This window comes from Trichechus manatus, unplaced genomic scaffold, assembly GCF_000243295.1.
Source record: "Trichechus manatus latirostris isolate Lorelei unplaced genomic scaffold, TriManLat1.0 scaffold00035, whole genome shotgun sequence".
Classification (NCBI taxonomy): Eukaryota; Metazoa; Chordata; class Mammalia; order Sirenia; family Trichechidae; genus Trichechus; species Trichechus manatus.
The window spans coordinates 2,904,081-2,916,478 of record NW_004443971.1 but is presented as its reverse complement, the minus strand read 5'-3'; the positions used below and the strand labels follow the sequence as shown (position 1 = coordinate 2,916,478).

Genomic DNA, 12,398 nt, shown 5'->3' with positions numbered 1-12,398 from the left:
AGGACCTCCCAAGTCCATCACCTGCAGAGTATGTAAATCCAGTTCTAGAGGTTCCAGAATGAGTCTGATATGCTCCCATGAGAATGAAGTGTCATCTGAAACTAACATAAGCTGCAGGTAGATTCACATTAATTCTTTTGAATGGGGGGTGGGGAAGGGGTGATGAAAACTCTTCTCAACACGGACACCTTCAGTGAGAAAATAGGTGCTTTCTCAGATGGTTGCCATTAGTGCTGAGAGGACAATGAAGCCTTCTCCAGTTGGATGGCACAGGAGCTGAAGTTCATCTTTATTGAAGCGAGTACGAAGGCAGTATGTGGAGCAATAAAAATGATTTACTGACAGAGGATAGGCTACCTCAGGGATCTGAGTGTGCCCCGTGGGGCCCCCTCTTTAAGCAACACTGTGAGGAGGAAGGAGAGGGGAAGGGGTGGTGGCAGTTCCATCATTTGGAGTTCAGTTCAAGGGTCTTAAGGCTCGATGTCTTTATTGCAAAACATTGTACAATATGTTATCAAATGCACATCAGGAACTTGTATCTCCACCACCAGGGCTCCCAAACTTTCAGAGTGCGTGAGCGAGAGGCTGATCAGTGCAACAAGGTGAAGATGGGGATCTTCCTACACCTGGTATTCCTAAAGAGTTCACTAGTCCCCACGCAGGCTTGGACAGACTTTGACAGCTGGCCCAATACCTTCACCTTCCACCTAAGGATTTGGGAGCGGAGCTTGGTGGATGGGGTGATACGGTGAAGTGTATCGTTACCCCATGCCCAGCTATCCTCACTTCCCAAAGAGAGTCCAGGAAACAGCCTGATGTTTGGTCAGCAGTAGCACATAGGACCTAGAAAGCATAGGGTAAAACAGGGCTCAGGAAAGGAATTGGATGACAAGAAATTAAAGCAACACATGTATTTCTAAAAGTTTGTTGGAAGGCTGCTGAAATTGGCACAGCTTTTAAACATTGGGACCCATGTTATTGTAGCATCAGAGTTTAAGTCCCTTGTTCCTACTAGTAGCTACAGATTCTTTACACACAGATTTAGGTTGAGGTCAAGAATATAAAGAATGGTCTTAGAAGGAACCAAGCTAGGGGGTATGATTGTGAGGGAGGTGGGTGGGTGAAGGTGGAGATAGCAACATTGTGCACTAGCCCAGGGCTTCTCAACCAAATGGCTGCCTCCATTTTCTTTCTTCAGCTATCTCATGATACCCAGCAGAGGAGCCCTTTATGGGTATATGGGATGCCAGCACACATTGCTGGAGTCAGCACCCTCCTCCAAAAACACGCACACCATCTTGTTTACCATCTTATTACATAGACTCAACCGTCACTTTCACACTCACCACATCGTCAGGGGAGAGCATGTTTGACAAGCAGCTAAGGAATAGGGGCCAAAAACAAACCAAACCCGTTGGCGTCAAGATGATGCCAATTCATAGCAGCCCTATAGGACAGAGTAGAACTGCCCCATAGGGTTTCCAAGGAGCAGCTGGTGGATTCCAACTGCTGACCTTTTGGTTAGCAGCCGAGCTGTTAACCACTGCACCACCAGGGCTCCCAAATAATAGGGGCAGGGCCTCCCTATTTCAAAGCAGCCTGTCATGATACTTTCTGGAAAATGAGCTTCCCAACAAATGACGTTAAAAGTCAAGAGTTTACATCAAGCAATTACTGGGCAATGGTGCAGCACATTATACCCTGGGGGGAAACAATATCTTGGGAAAATCTATATAGCATAATTTTTCTAAAGTCTAAATGTTCAGTCCAATACCTAGTGACTTTTTGTTTCTCTAATCACTTTTCCACCACCCATCTGTTAGTTCATCATACTGCGGTGGCTTGTGTGTTACTATGACACTGGAAGCTATGTCACTGGTGTTTCAAATATCAGCAGGGTCACCCATGGTGGACAGGTTTCAGTGGAGCTTCCAGATTAAAACAGACTAGGAATAAAGACCTGGCAATCTACTTCTGAAAATTAGCTGATGAAAACCCTCTGGATCACAACAGAATATTGTCCAATATAGTGCTGGAAGATGAGCCCCTAGTGGCCAAGACAATGGAGCTGAATATACCAACAATCGTGAAGATGGTACAGGACTGGTCAGCGTTAAGTTCAGTTGTATATGGGGTCACCATGAGTTGAAACCAACTGACAGCAACTAACAATAACAACACTCTTTAGCCACAAGACAGCGGTTTGTATGGAAGGTTCAGATCAGTGTATCTGAAGCTCCTGGTCCTTGCTTGGGAGCTCAGGGTAGTGTCCTGGCAAGGCTAGGGAGTTAGCACAGAGCAGGCTGCAGCCAAGTACATGTCATAAAAATGAAAGGAGACAAGATTGGGCTCATTTAAAAAGTGGTTTTTCAAAGAAAAGAGCAAAAATTCCTAAAACCCCTAAATGGAGAAGAATTGGAGCTTATACAACCACACGTGGTACTCTTGTCGCCCACAGGAGCACATGCCGTGGGCGTTTGATCCCGAGATGAGCAGATGCCAATGCCAGGATCTGGGCTTCCAGTCATCAGCATAGTTGGAATCCTAGGAGTCAGTCTGGGAGTCCATTCACCAAGTTTTATTTTCCCCAAACAATTCTGGGCTCCAAAGCCTCACCAGCATCACCCCAGGTCCGGGTGAGGAGTTATTTCTTACCAGACCCCTGCACTCCTTAGGCAGAGCTGGGGAAGGGGAAGGGCCTCTCCACACCGGCCTGCAGGGTTGCTGGGCAGGAGCCTGTCATCAAGTCCCAGAGAAGAGTCACTAGGGGCAGGTACTGCTGAAGCTGGATATGGGAGTCACAAGGACCCTTGCCCTTCTGTAAAAGTAGTGGCTCCTAAAATTTAGAAGCAGGTTAACGAGCATGTTTAAGGAATGGCAAACCAAAGTTTCAGGGAAGCTGGTAGATGGGCTTCCAGGCATTTTACCGCCTCTGCCCTAAGGACGAGTTGGTTGAAAGCCCCACGGTTTTATCGAGTCACAAACAGTTATGATTCGGCCTTGGAAAATGACAACTGCTCTTCTTTGTATGCTGCCAGCTGAGGTTAAATCTAATACTGTCACAGTCTCAGAAGCCAGAGCCACCCCGAGGGCCTCACATGAGAACCTGCACATGTGTAGGGGTCTCTGGGAAGGACCCTGCCCTTGACCCCCGGGCCCTCCTCCTCAGGAGACATCTGTGCCAGCCCTGTGAGCCAGGAAAGGGCAGCCCTGCCCTTCCCAGACAACTGAGGGCCATGACCTGGGACGTGTCTGTGGCCGCCAAGCCAGGGAAGGGGTAAGTAGGGAGGGCCTGGACCGGCGGCACTCGGAAACGCTGAACATCTTTGGCAGGACAGTCCTGACATGTGAGGCCCCCTTCAGTACACAGGAGAACCAACAGCAGGTTCAGAATCGCTTCCGCAAAACAACAGCAGGCATAGGTGTGGGGATGGGGTTACCGCAGCATGACACACGCAAATGGGCCCCGGCGCCCTCAGGCCATGATGGCCTGGGTCTGGACAGCCAGTGCTGGGGAACACCTGCACCCTGAATCCCACTCTCACAAAGAGTGGAACTTCAACCCGTCGTCAATGCCTAGGTTCCTGATACCTCTCCAAAGGGCATACACCTAGGCTAGCTCCACTCTTCCTGGAAGACAGAGACCTCTCTCCTTTCTCAGACACCATGGAGAGAAGCCCAAGCACAGGAACAACCTGACCCGGGGTGACTGTGAGGCCGTGGAGTGCCTCAGCATGGGAGCATGGGGACTTGGATGGTCCACAGGCGGCTCCACAGCCAATGCTCTGAGCCCAGACCTTCCCCTCTGACCACAGCTCCACAACCTCTGCTCTCCACCACCTCACAGGAACAACATGAAGTAGTCATTGCCTCTCAATCCTTTCTCGATTTCTCTTCAAGTCCTACTGACTTTAGTGGGAGATAAAGAGGTTGTCTTAAAAATAAGGTCAAGCATGGCTTCTAAGTGTCCTCTAATAACCCCATGCTGTGGACAAAATACAAGATCCTGAAGCACAATCCCAGTGAGAATCATAATGTAAATATAGCACTGGCTACAATCGTTTTTCTGAGGTTGTGTGTATGTCTTTGTTAATAAAACGACTCTGGGCTCATGACCCTTTCTGCTGATGCTCTACGCCCTGGGGAACGTCACAGGCACCCTGGGGAGGAGGCGGGGGTAGGAGAAGAAGCCAGAAATGCCTGTGAGGTGAGGCCAGTGGCATGTGGTAGGGCCGGAGATTTGCCAGAGGTCTTGGAGCCCTCCCTGGAGCTACCCGGTAGGAGCCGGAGGCTGAGCACAGAACGGAGAACCCCTGGATCTCAAGGGCTCCTCTCCAGCTCCTGCATGAGGCTCCCCTCTTTCAGCTCAGGGACACCTGAGGATCCCCGGCTCTAAGTGTGTTTGGGAGGCACACACAGCACCTGCAGCTGCTTTGTGGCTTAACCATTAGAGACAGAAAGCTGAAAGGACTCTGCTCCCTGCCTCTCAAGTTCCTCCATCCAAAACTTGTTACAAATGACTACTGTAGGAAAATAGATGGTGATGTCAGATGTGACTGTACAAGGACAGGGGTGCTGGGAAATCCCTGTGCCCACCGCAGTCAAAGCCCAGCATGCTATGTACATGAGGGGCTCTCCTGTACGCTCCTACCACCTCAAAATGGCTGCTCTTCTCTGGTAGTTTTTATCTTTTACAAATACCATGGTAGTAAAAACTTTTAAAAAAGTGAAGGGAAATACCCTTTAGACAGCTTGCCCCCTATTCCAAATGTGTGCAAAGACAGTTCAAATACAGTTGCTGTCTTGCAGGGTGGTGCACACTCTCATCCTGTATCTTCTTCCAGAGAGAGAGGAGAGAGAACTTGCCCAACTGACTGGTCCCACTTCGATTTTCTGTCCACAAAAGCCTCCTTGGAAAATGGTTGATTTTGTGGGGGGGTGTGTAGTAGGGAGGTGTCTAGAGCAGGGTTATAGGTTTCTGTCCTTTTTTTTTTTTTTTTTAACAGACCTCTCAGCTCGCTCCAAAAATGTCTCTCTCTGACTCTGATGACTGGGGCCTCGATATTTCAAACAGCTCCTGAGGAGACTGAGAGGACCTTCTTGAAGTTAATATCCTGAGTATCTCAGAGAGCTGCTTCTCAATGTGTGTCATTTTGGTGTTCAAGGTCTTGATGTCCTCCTTCAGCTCGTGTTTCACCTCCAGGACAGTGGCCTGCAGCGTCTGCTCGGGGATGGGGTAGAAAGAATGCCTGGCCTCCGCCAAGATGGGGCTCCGGTCCTGGGGGCTCCTCGCCTCGCCGACGTTGTCCAGACGCAAGTCGCTCTTGGTGATGCCACTGTCACAGGAGTCTGTCTTCTTCAGCGTGGTCTCCCCTGACACCTTTGTCCTCTCAGGGAGCATTTCCATTGACTCAGCCTTGGACACCTTGTTCCAGTCCTCACCCTTCCCACAAGTGTCTCTGAAGTGGGCCCAGCCTTTGCGCTTGGCACAGTCGCCCCCTTCCCCCTTGGGACCCAGGCACTCTGACCCCGGCGCATGCAGCTTGGCATGGTCTGACACTCCAGAGGTGGAGGCTGTCTGGAGGGAGACTGGCGTGGCGGGGCTCTCCCGGACGGTGACGACACTGGCCTTCACGATGCTGTGGTTGGCTGTGGCATGCCCTGTGAAGATGCTGCCCTTCTCCACATCCAGGTTGTCGAGGTCCCGGCCCCCTCTCTCTGCGGCTAGCCTGGCCTCTTTTTGCTGTCGGAACCTCTGGAAGAGTCGCCGGACAGGGTGGTCCGGGGGCAAGATCAGGGGGGCCTCATTCTTCCGTTTCATCCGCTCTTCCTCTTCCCGTTTCACATCACTGATCTTCCGGAACACAATCTGGAGTGAGACAGAAGGACACAAGTGTGTTAACCCTGGGCAGTGGCCCCAGCCACAGAGCTCAGCCCCTCAGCCTCATCACCATCTCTCCTTCTAGCCCACAGGCCCACCAGGAGCTGAGGGTCACAGCGTGTTCATATGCTGACAAGGCCCCCTGAGCTCTTCTCAGTAATGGAGGTCACTGTCCTTTTCTTGACACCCTTTCCCAGCTTTCCATCCACTCCTTCTCCACATGCCAGGAGCCGGAGACTCCACACAGTATCCTCCCCAGAGACTGTTGTGGCCTCCTTCTACCTTCCCTGGCTGAAGTTCAGAATAACCTGGGGAGCTTTGCAAAAATCATTTTTCTGATCCCCCTTCAAACAGGGTATGTGAATCTCCATAGGGGAAGCCCTGGAATCTGTAATTTTAGAAGCTCCCCAGGTGATTCTAGTGAGTGAAAGTTTGACCACCTCTGGTGTAAAGCGCACTCAAGGGCAACAGCGCTCAACTGAGTCCCCCAGTCAGGGCTGCAGTGAAGTCTGCCACTGCCACCCAGGTAAGTGTGGATGACAAGTCTCAACGGGGAAGCCCTCTTTGTCCTTGGGGAGCTTACAGTGAAAGAAAGGCCCATAACCTTATACATGAGCTTGTCCTAACAATAATAATAAACACTTTACAGCTTATAAGGCACTTTATGTTATTTCATGTATTACACACAACAGTACTACAAGGTAATTGAGACACGTACTGTTATCCCATGTTAGAGAAGAGGAAATCAGGGCTCAGAGTGACTCAGTGTCACACAATGGATACATAGCCAAGCAGGGACTTGCACCCAAGCTGTAAAGACCTAGATGCACTAGATGGTCACTAGGTATTCACTGACAAGGGCAATAGTTCATACGGAACATGGACAGTCTGCCATACAGATTCATGAATCTGTCTCTGAGTGCAATATAAGCGACAAATTAGAGGCTTTCCCCTGGGCCAACATCTGATTATTTCTACCTGTATCACACATGGAAGTTATACCTCAGGACATGTTTTGACCCATTCCATATCTGAACTTGTGGGAAGCAACCTGAAATATTTGTCTTTTTTATGTGAATCCCTGATTTGGGAACCAGAGGCCTGGAGATCACTGAGAATGAGAAGAGAAGCCCATAGAACAGTTGGTGGTGATGGTTGAACAAGATGAACATAATTAATGTCACTGAAGTGTACATGTGATGATTGTGGAAATGGTAAATGTTTTATTACCTACATATTTGAGGGGAACAGCAGATTTTCAGTCATCACAGACTAGCCCCAGAAGCTCGCCTGAGGATTTTCCAGTGTTTCTGAAGACACCACTCATTTAGGTTCTCAGATATAACCTACAGAAGCCTGGATGGCGCAATCAGTTTGTAATCAGCTGCTAACTTAAAGACTGGTGGTTCGACAAAATGGGAGGCCTCACACTACTTGATTTTAGACCTATTATACCGCCACGGTAGTCAAAACACCTGGTACTGGTACAACAGATACATAGACCAATGGAACAGAATTGAGAATCCAGATGTAAATTCATCCACCTATGTGCAGCTGATATTTGACAAAGTCCATTAATTGGGGAAAAGACAGTCTCTTTAACAAATGGTGCTGGCATAACTGAATATACACCTGCAAAAAACTGAAACAAGACCCATACCTCACACCATGCACAAAAACTAACTCAAAATGGTTCAAAGACTTAAATATAAAATCTAAAACAATAAAGATCGTGGAAGAAAAAATAGGGACAATGCTAGGAGCCCTAATACATGGCATAAACAGAATACAAACCATAAGTAACAATGCACAAACACCAGAAAAGAAAATAGATAACTGGGAGCTCCTAAAAATAAAACACTTATGCTCATCAAAAGACTTCACCAAAAGAGTCAAAAGACAACTGGAAAAAAATCTTTGGCTACGACAAATCCAATCAGCATCTAATCTCTAAAATATAGAAGATAATGCAAAACCTCAACAACAAAAAGACAAATAACCCAATTATAAAATGAGTAAAGGATATGAACAGGCACGTCGCCAAAGGAGACATTCAGGTGGCTAACAGACACATGAGGAAATGCTCACTATCATTAGCCATTAGAGAAATTAAAATCAAAACTACAATGAGATACCATCTCACCCCAACAAGGCTAGCATTAATCCAAAAAACACCAAATAATAAATGCTGGAGAGGTTGTGGAGAGACTGGAATACTTATACACTGTTGGTGGGAATGTAAAATGGTACAACCACTTTGGAAATTGATTTGGTGCTTCCTTAAAGAGTTACAAATAGAAGTACCATAGGATCCAGCAATCCTGCTCCTTGGAGTATATCCTAGAGAAATAAGAGCTATCACATGAATAGATATATGCACACCCATGTTCATTGCAGCACTGTTCACAATAGCAAAAAGATGGAAACAACCTAGGTGCCCATCAACGGACAAATGGATAAACAAATTATGGTATATTCACAAAAGGGAATACTATGCAACTATAAAGAACAAGGATGAATCTGTGAAACATCTTATACCATGGAGGAATCTGGAAGGTATTATGCTGAGTGAACTTAGTCAGTCATAAAAGGACAAATATTGTATGAGACCACTATTATAAGAACTCAAGAAAAGGTTTAAATACAGAAGACAACATTCTTTGATGGTTATGGTGCAGGGAGGGAGGGAGAGGGGTATTCACTAACTAGAAAGTAGACAAGAATTATCTTAGGTGAAGGGAAGGACAGCACACACGACAGGGGAAGTCAACACAACTGGACTAAACCAAAGCTAAGAGGTTTCCTGAATACAACCAAACACTTTGAGGGACAGAGTAGCAGGGGCGGGGGTCAAGGGACAATGCTTTCAAGGGACATCTAGGTCAATTGGCATAACAAAGTTTTTTAAGAAAATGTTCTGCATCCCACTTTGGTGAGTGGTGTCTGGGGTCTGAAAAGCTAGTGAGCAGCCATCTAAGATGCCTAAGTAAGGAGAATGAAGAACACCATGGACACAAGGAAAGTATTAAGCCCAAGATACAGAAAGGGCCACATAAACCAGAGGCTGCATCATCCTGAGACCAGAAGAACTAGATGGTGCCCAGCTACCTGACAGGGAACACCACAGAGTCCCTGATGGAGCAGGAGAAAAGTAGGGTGCAGAACTCAAATTCTAGTAAAAAGACCAGACTTAATGGTTTGATGGAGACTGGAGGGACCCCAGAAGACATGGCCGCCAGACTCTCTGTTAGCCCAAAACTAAAACCATTCCCAAGACCAACTCTTCAGACAAAGATTAGACTGGACTATGGGACATAAAATGATACTCGTGTAGTGTGTGCTTCTTAGCTCCAGTAGATACATGAGACTAAATCAGTAGCTCCTGTCCAGAGGCCAGATGAGAAGGCAGAGAGAGTCAGGAGCTGGCTGAATGGACACAGGAAATCTGGGGTGGAAAGAAATAGTGTGTTGTCACTATATAGGGAGAGCAACTAGGTCACAAAACGATGTATGTATAAATTTTTGTATGAGAGACTAACTTGAATTGTAAACTTTCACTTAAAGCACAACAATAAAAAAAAAAAAAAAAGGCTGGCGGTTCAAACCCACCCAGCTGCTCCACTGAAGAAAGACCTAGCAAACTGCTTCCATAAAGGTTACAGTAAAGGAAACCCTATGGAGCAGTTCTACTCTGGCACACATGGGGTTGCCATAAGTTGGAACTAACTCTCGACAGCAACTTTTTTTTTAATGCACCTGTCAGTAGAGGCTTGCATGTTGCTATGATGCTGAACAAGTTTCAGCAGAGCTTCCACACTAAAACAGACTGAGAAGAAAGGCCCAGTGATCTACTTCCAAAAATCAGTCCATGAAAATCCTAGGATTACATGATCCCATCTACAGCAGATCATGGGGATGGCTCAGGACTGAGCAGCATTTCATTCCGTTGTGCGTGGGGTCACCACAAGCACAAGTTGGGGGCTGACTTATTGGCAGGTATCAACAACAAAGCACAGAGGAACCCAATAAACATTTAATTGTTTGAAAAAAAAATTTTTAAAAATTTCTGTATGGGAGACTAACCTGAAATGTAAACTTCGTTTAACTACAACAATAAAAAAAAATTGTTTGATGCTAGTGATCAGTCAGCAAACTGTGGGCAGACTTAAGGCTCCAGCCTGTCATCTCAATCAAGCTCCTGTCTCTGGATGACTTCACACTCTGGTCACTAGTGTGGGGAGGGGAGGGTTGGTTCTGCCACCCCTCTTGCCACCTGGTTAAATCTTCAGGCCACATTGCTTGGGTCAGCTGAGCAGGCACTTCTCCTACCAAGGTTTGAACACTTCCCTGCCCCATCCCTGTCCTTCCCAGCTCTGATTTTGTAGCAGCTTCCCCTGGGCCCCGATCAGCTGTACCCCATATGCTCCTGTCTTCTAGGATGCAGATCCAAGCCACAGGACTCCGAAGAATCCTGAGCACTCTGGAGAGGCCAGAGAAAGCCAACTCAAGGTATCACAGGGATGGAGGGATGATGACAAGTACCATCAAGATCCTTTTCTAAGAACCCCCACTCATTCATCCTGAGCTCTGAGTCAGATGACGGGCAGTCTTCCACCTCTGTGCCTTTATGCGTGCTGTTTTCTGTTCTGCGAATGGCCCCTACTCTCCATCTGACATCCAGATCCTCCTCACACCAAGGGCCAGCTCAAATATCACCTCCTTCAGAAAGTCTTCCCTGATTCCACTGAGCTCTGAATAACCTCTCCTGCCTCCCAACTCAAACAGCCCTTGCAGTGCTCATACCTCTCCTCTGCCCTAATCACTATCTTATATCAACTCCTCCCCACTCACACTCCTTCTTAGGGAAGGAAGGAGGGAAGAAAGGGAGAAAGGAATGAGGTAGAGCAGGAAGGATAGAGTAAGAGAGAATGAATGAGAACATGGAATGTGCTTACAAGAGAAGATGACTTTTAGAGCTGATAGCTCTATTTCCTGCCCTTTATTTTTGTGGGACATCTAACTCTTAACAGAATCCCCTCTTTTTACTTGAACTACTGTGAGTGGGTTTCTGTTCTGTATAAGGAACAATCCCTGAGCAAGATGCCAGCTATTGGCACCCTTATCTCATTCCTTCTGAGAGCTTCCTGAGGGCCTACACAGTACTTTCATATGTTGCGTTGTATGTTTTACTTTTTAAAAAATTGATTTATTATCTGCTCTAAGAGAGCAGGGATTATCTATTTTGTTCACTATATCCAGCACTTACAAAGTGCCTAGTACCTAGGAGGTCTTCAACAAATATTTATGGAATAAATGAGTGAACGAGTACCAGATTTCAGCTAATGAGTCAATGGGAGGATGTCTTCTGCCTGGAAAGATGAAATCACAGAGGTCACAGTCAATGCTACAAAAGGAAGGGTTCAGCTAGGAACATACATGGTCCTTTTACCAACCCTCTATGGGGCAGCTCTACTCTGTAACACATGGGGTCACCAGGAGTCAGTATCAACACGATGGCAACCAACAACAGCAACTCAAAATTAAAGGTCAGAACAGCCCTTGAGACTTGAAATAAGATATTTTAAGACAAAAGAAAAGGAAGTACCTCTTCAGATATTAAGGAGTCGACAGAAAATTTATCCCAAGTGATTGTACAACAGAGTATACCTATAGGTTGACAAAGGTTTAATGTACATTCGTAGTTGACAAGTGGCACCTCTTCCCTGAGGGCATAGATATACTGTGCTTTTCAACCAAATGTCCTATGAGTCAGAATTCTGCACCATGTAGGGTGAGACCCCTGGCCTGACCCAGGTGGCATATTCTGACGTTGTGGTCACATCATCAGTAATGGCCATGGGGGCAGTTCAGGCACTCACAGGTTGGGGCTGTCCTTGGGAGGAGACATGGGTGTCTAGGTCTTTTGAAACCTCTTGCTTTTCCCAAAATGTCATCCTAGTGCTGCCCTCTGTCATCCTGTGCACCAGAGGCAGTGCCGCCTAAACATCACTGTCTCAACCAATGGGTGGGTGAACCAGGGAAGAGCTTCCTGACCTGCAGAAACGTCTGAGCCTTCCTTTGAGAACCAGACAAAAAACAGCCACCTCCAAAGGACGCAGCCAAAGGAGTCTTTACAGAGGTGTTGTGATCTGGCACCTTGATGATCTGAGGTCTATGGCTCTACTTAGTGATATTGGTTGCTTTTTTGGAGAAAGTTAGTCATGGAGGCTTTGTGTCTGAGGCAGCCATGACCATGCATTTGCCGAGTATTTTAGATCCAAGTAGGCAGGGTGGCAGTGTGACTCATGACAATGAGGTCTGTGTAGCAGCCCCAGCCCCAGCAGTGCTCTGTCTGCTGGGAGATGCTCCACAGTTCCCCATGGTGGAAGTGTGCCCCAGCAATGATGGACCAGACCCCGAAACCCAGGATGCTCTCTGCACTGACCAGGCTCTGACTTGTGGCCTAGGAAACAAGTCTTTCCAGCTCTTCCGAAGCATTCTGTGGGTTTTAAGAGGT

At 47.1% G+C, this 12,398-nt stretch overlaps 1 protein-coding gene across 2 annotated transcripts in view; it reads right to left on the bottom strand.

The window, feature by feature from the left end:
* Nucleotides 1–4,962: 4,962 nt before the first annotated feature.
* KCNH1 (potassium voltage-gated channel subfamily H member 1) overlaps nucleotides 4,963–12,398 on the bottom strand; it is a 636,098-nt gene continuing 628,662 nt past the window's right edge. The window contains exon 11 of one of the 2 annotated variants that reach the window (XM_004375180.2): nucleotides 4,963–5,869. In XM_004375180.2, the coding sequence (XP_004375237.1) occupies nucleotides 5,012–5,869 (858 nt within the window). In that variant the 3' untranslated portion in view covers nucleotides 4,963–5,011. The remainder of the gene's footprint in view (nucleotides 5,870–12,398) is intronic. The other variant, XM_004375179.2, reaches the window with a different exon arrangement.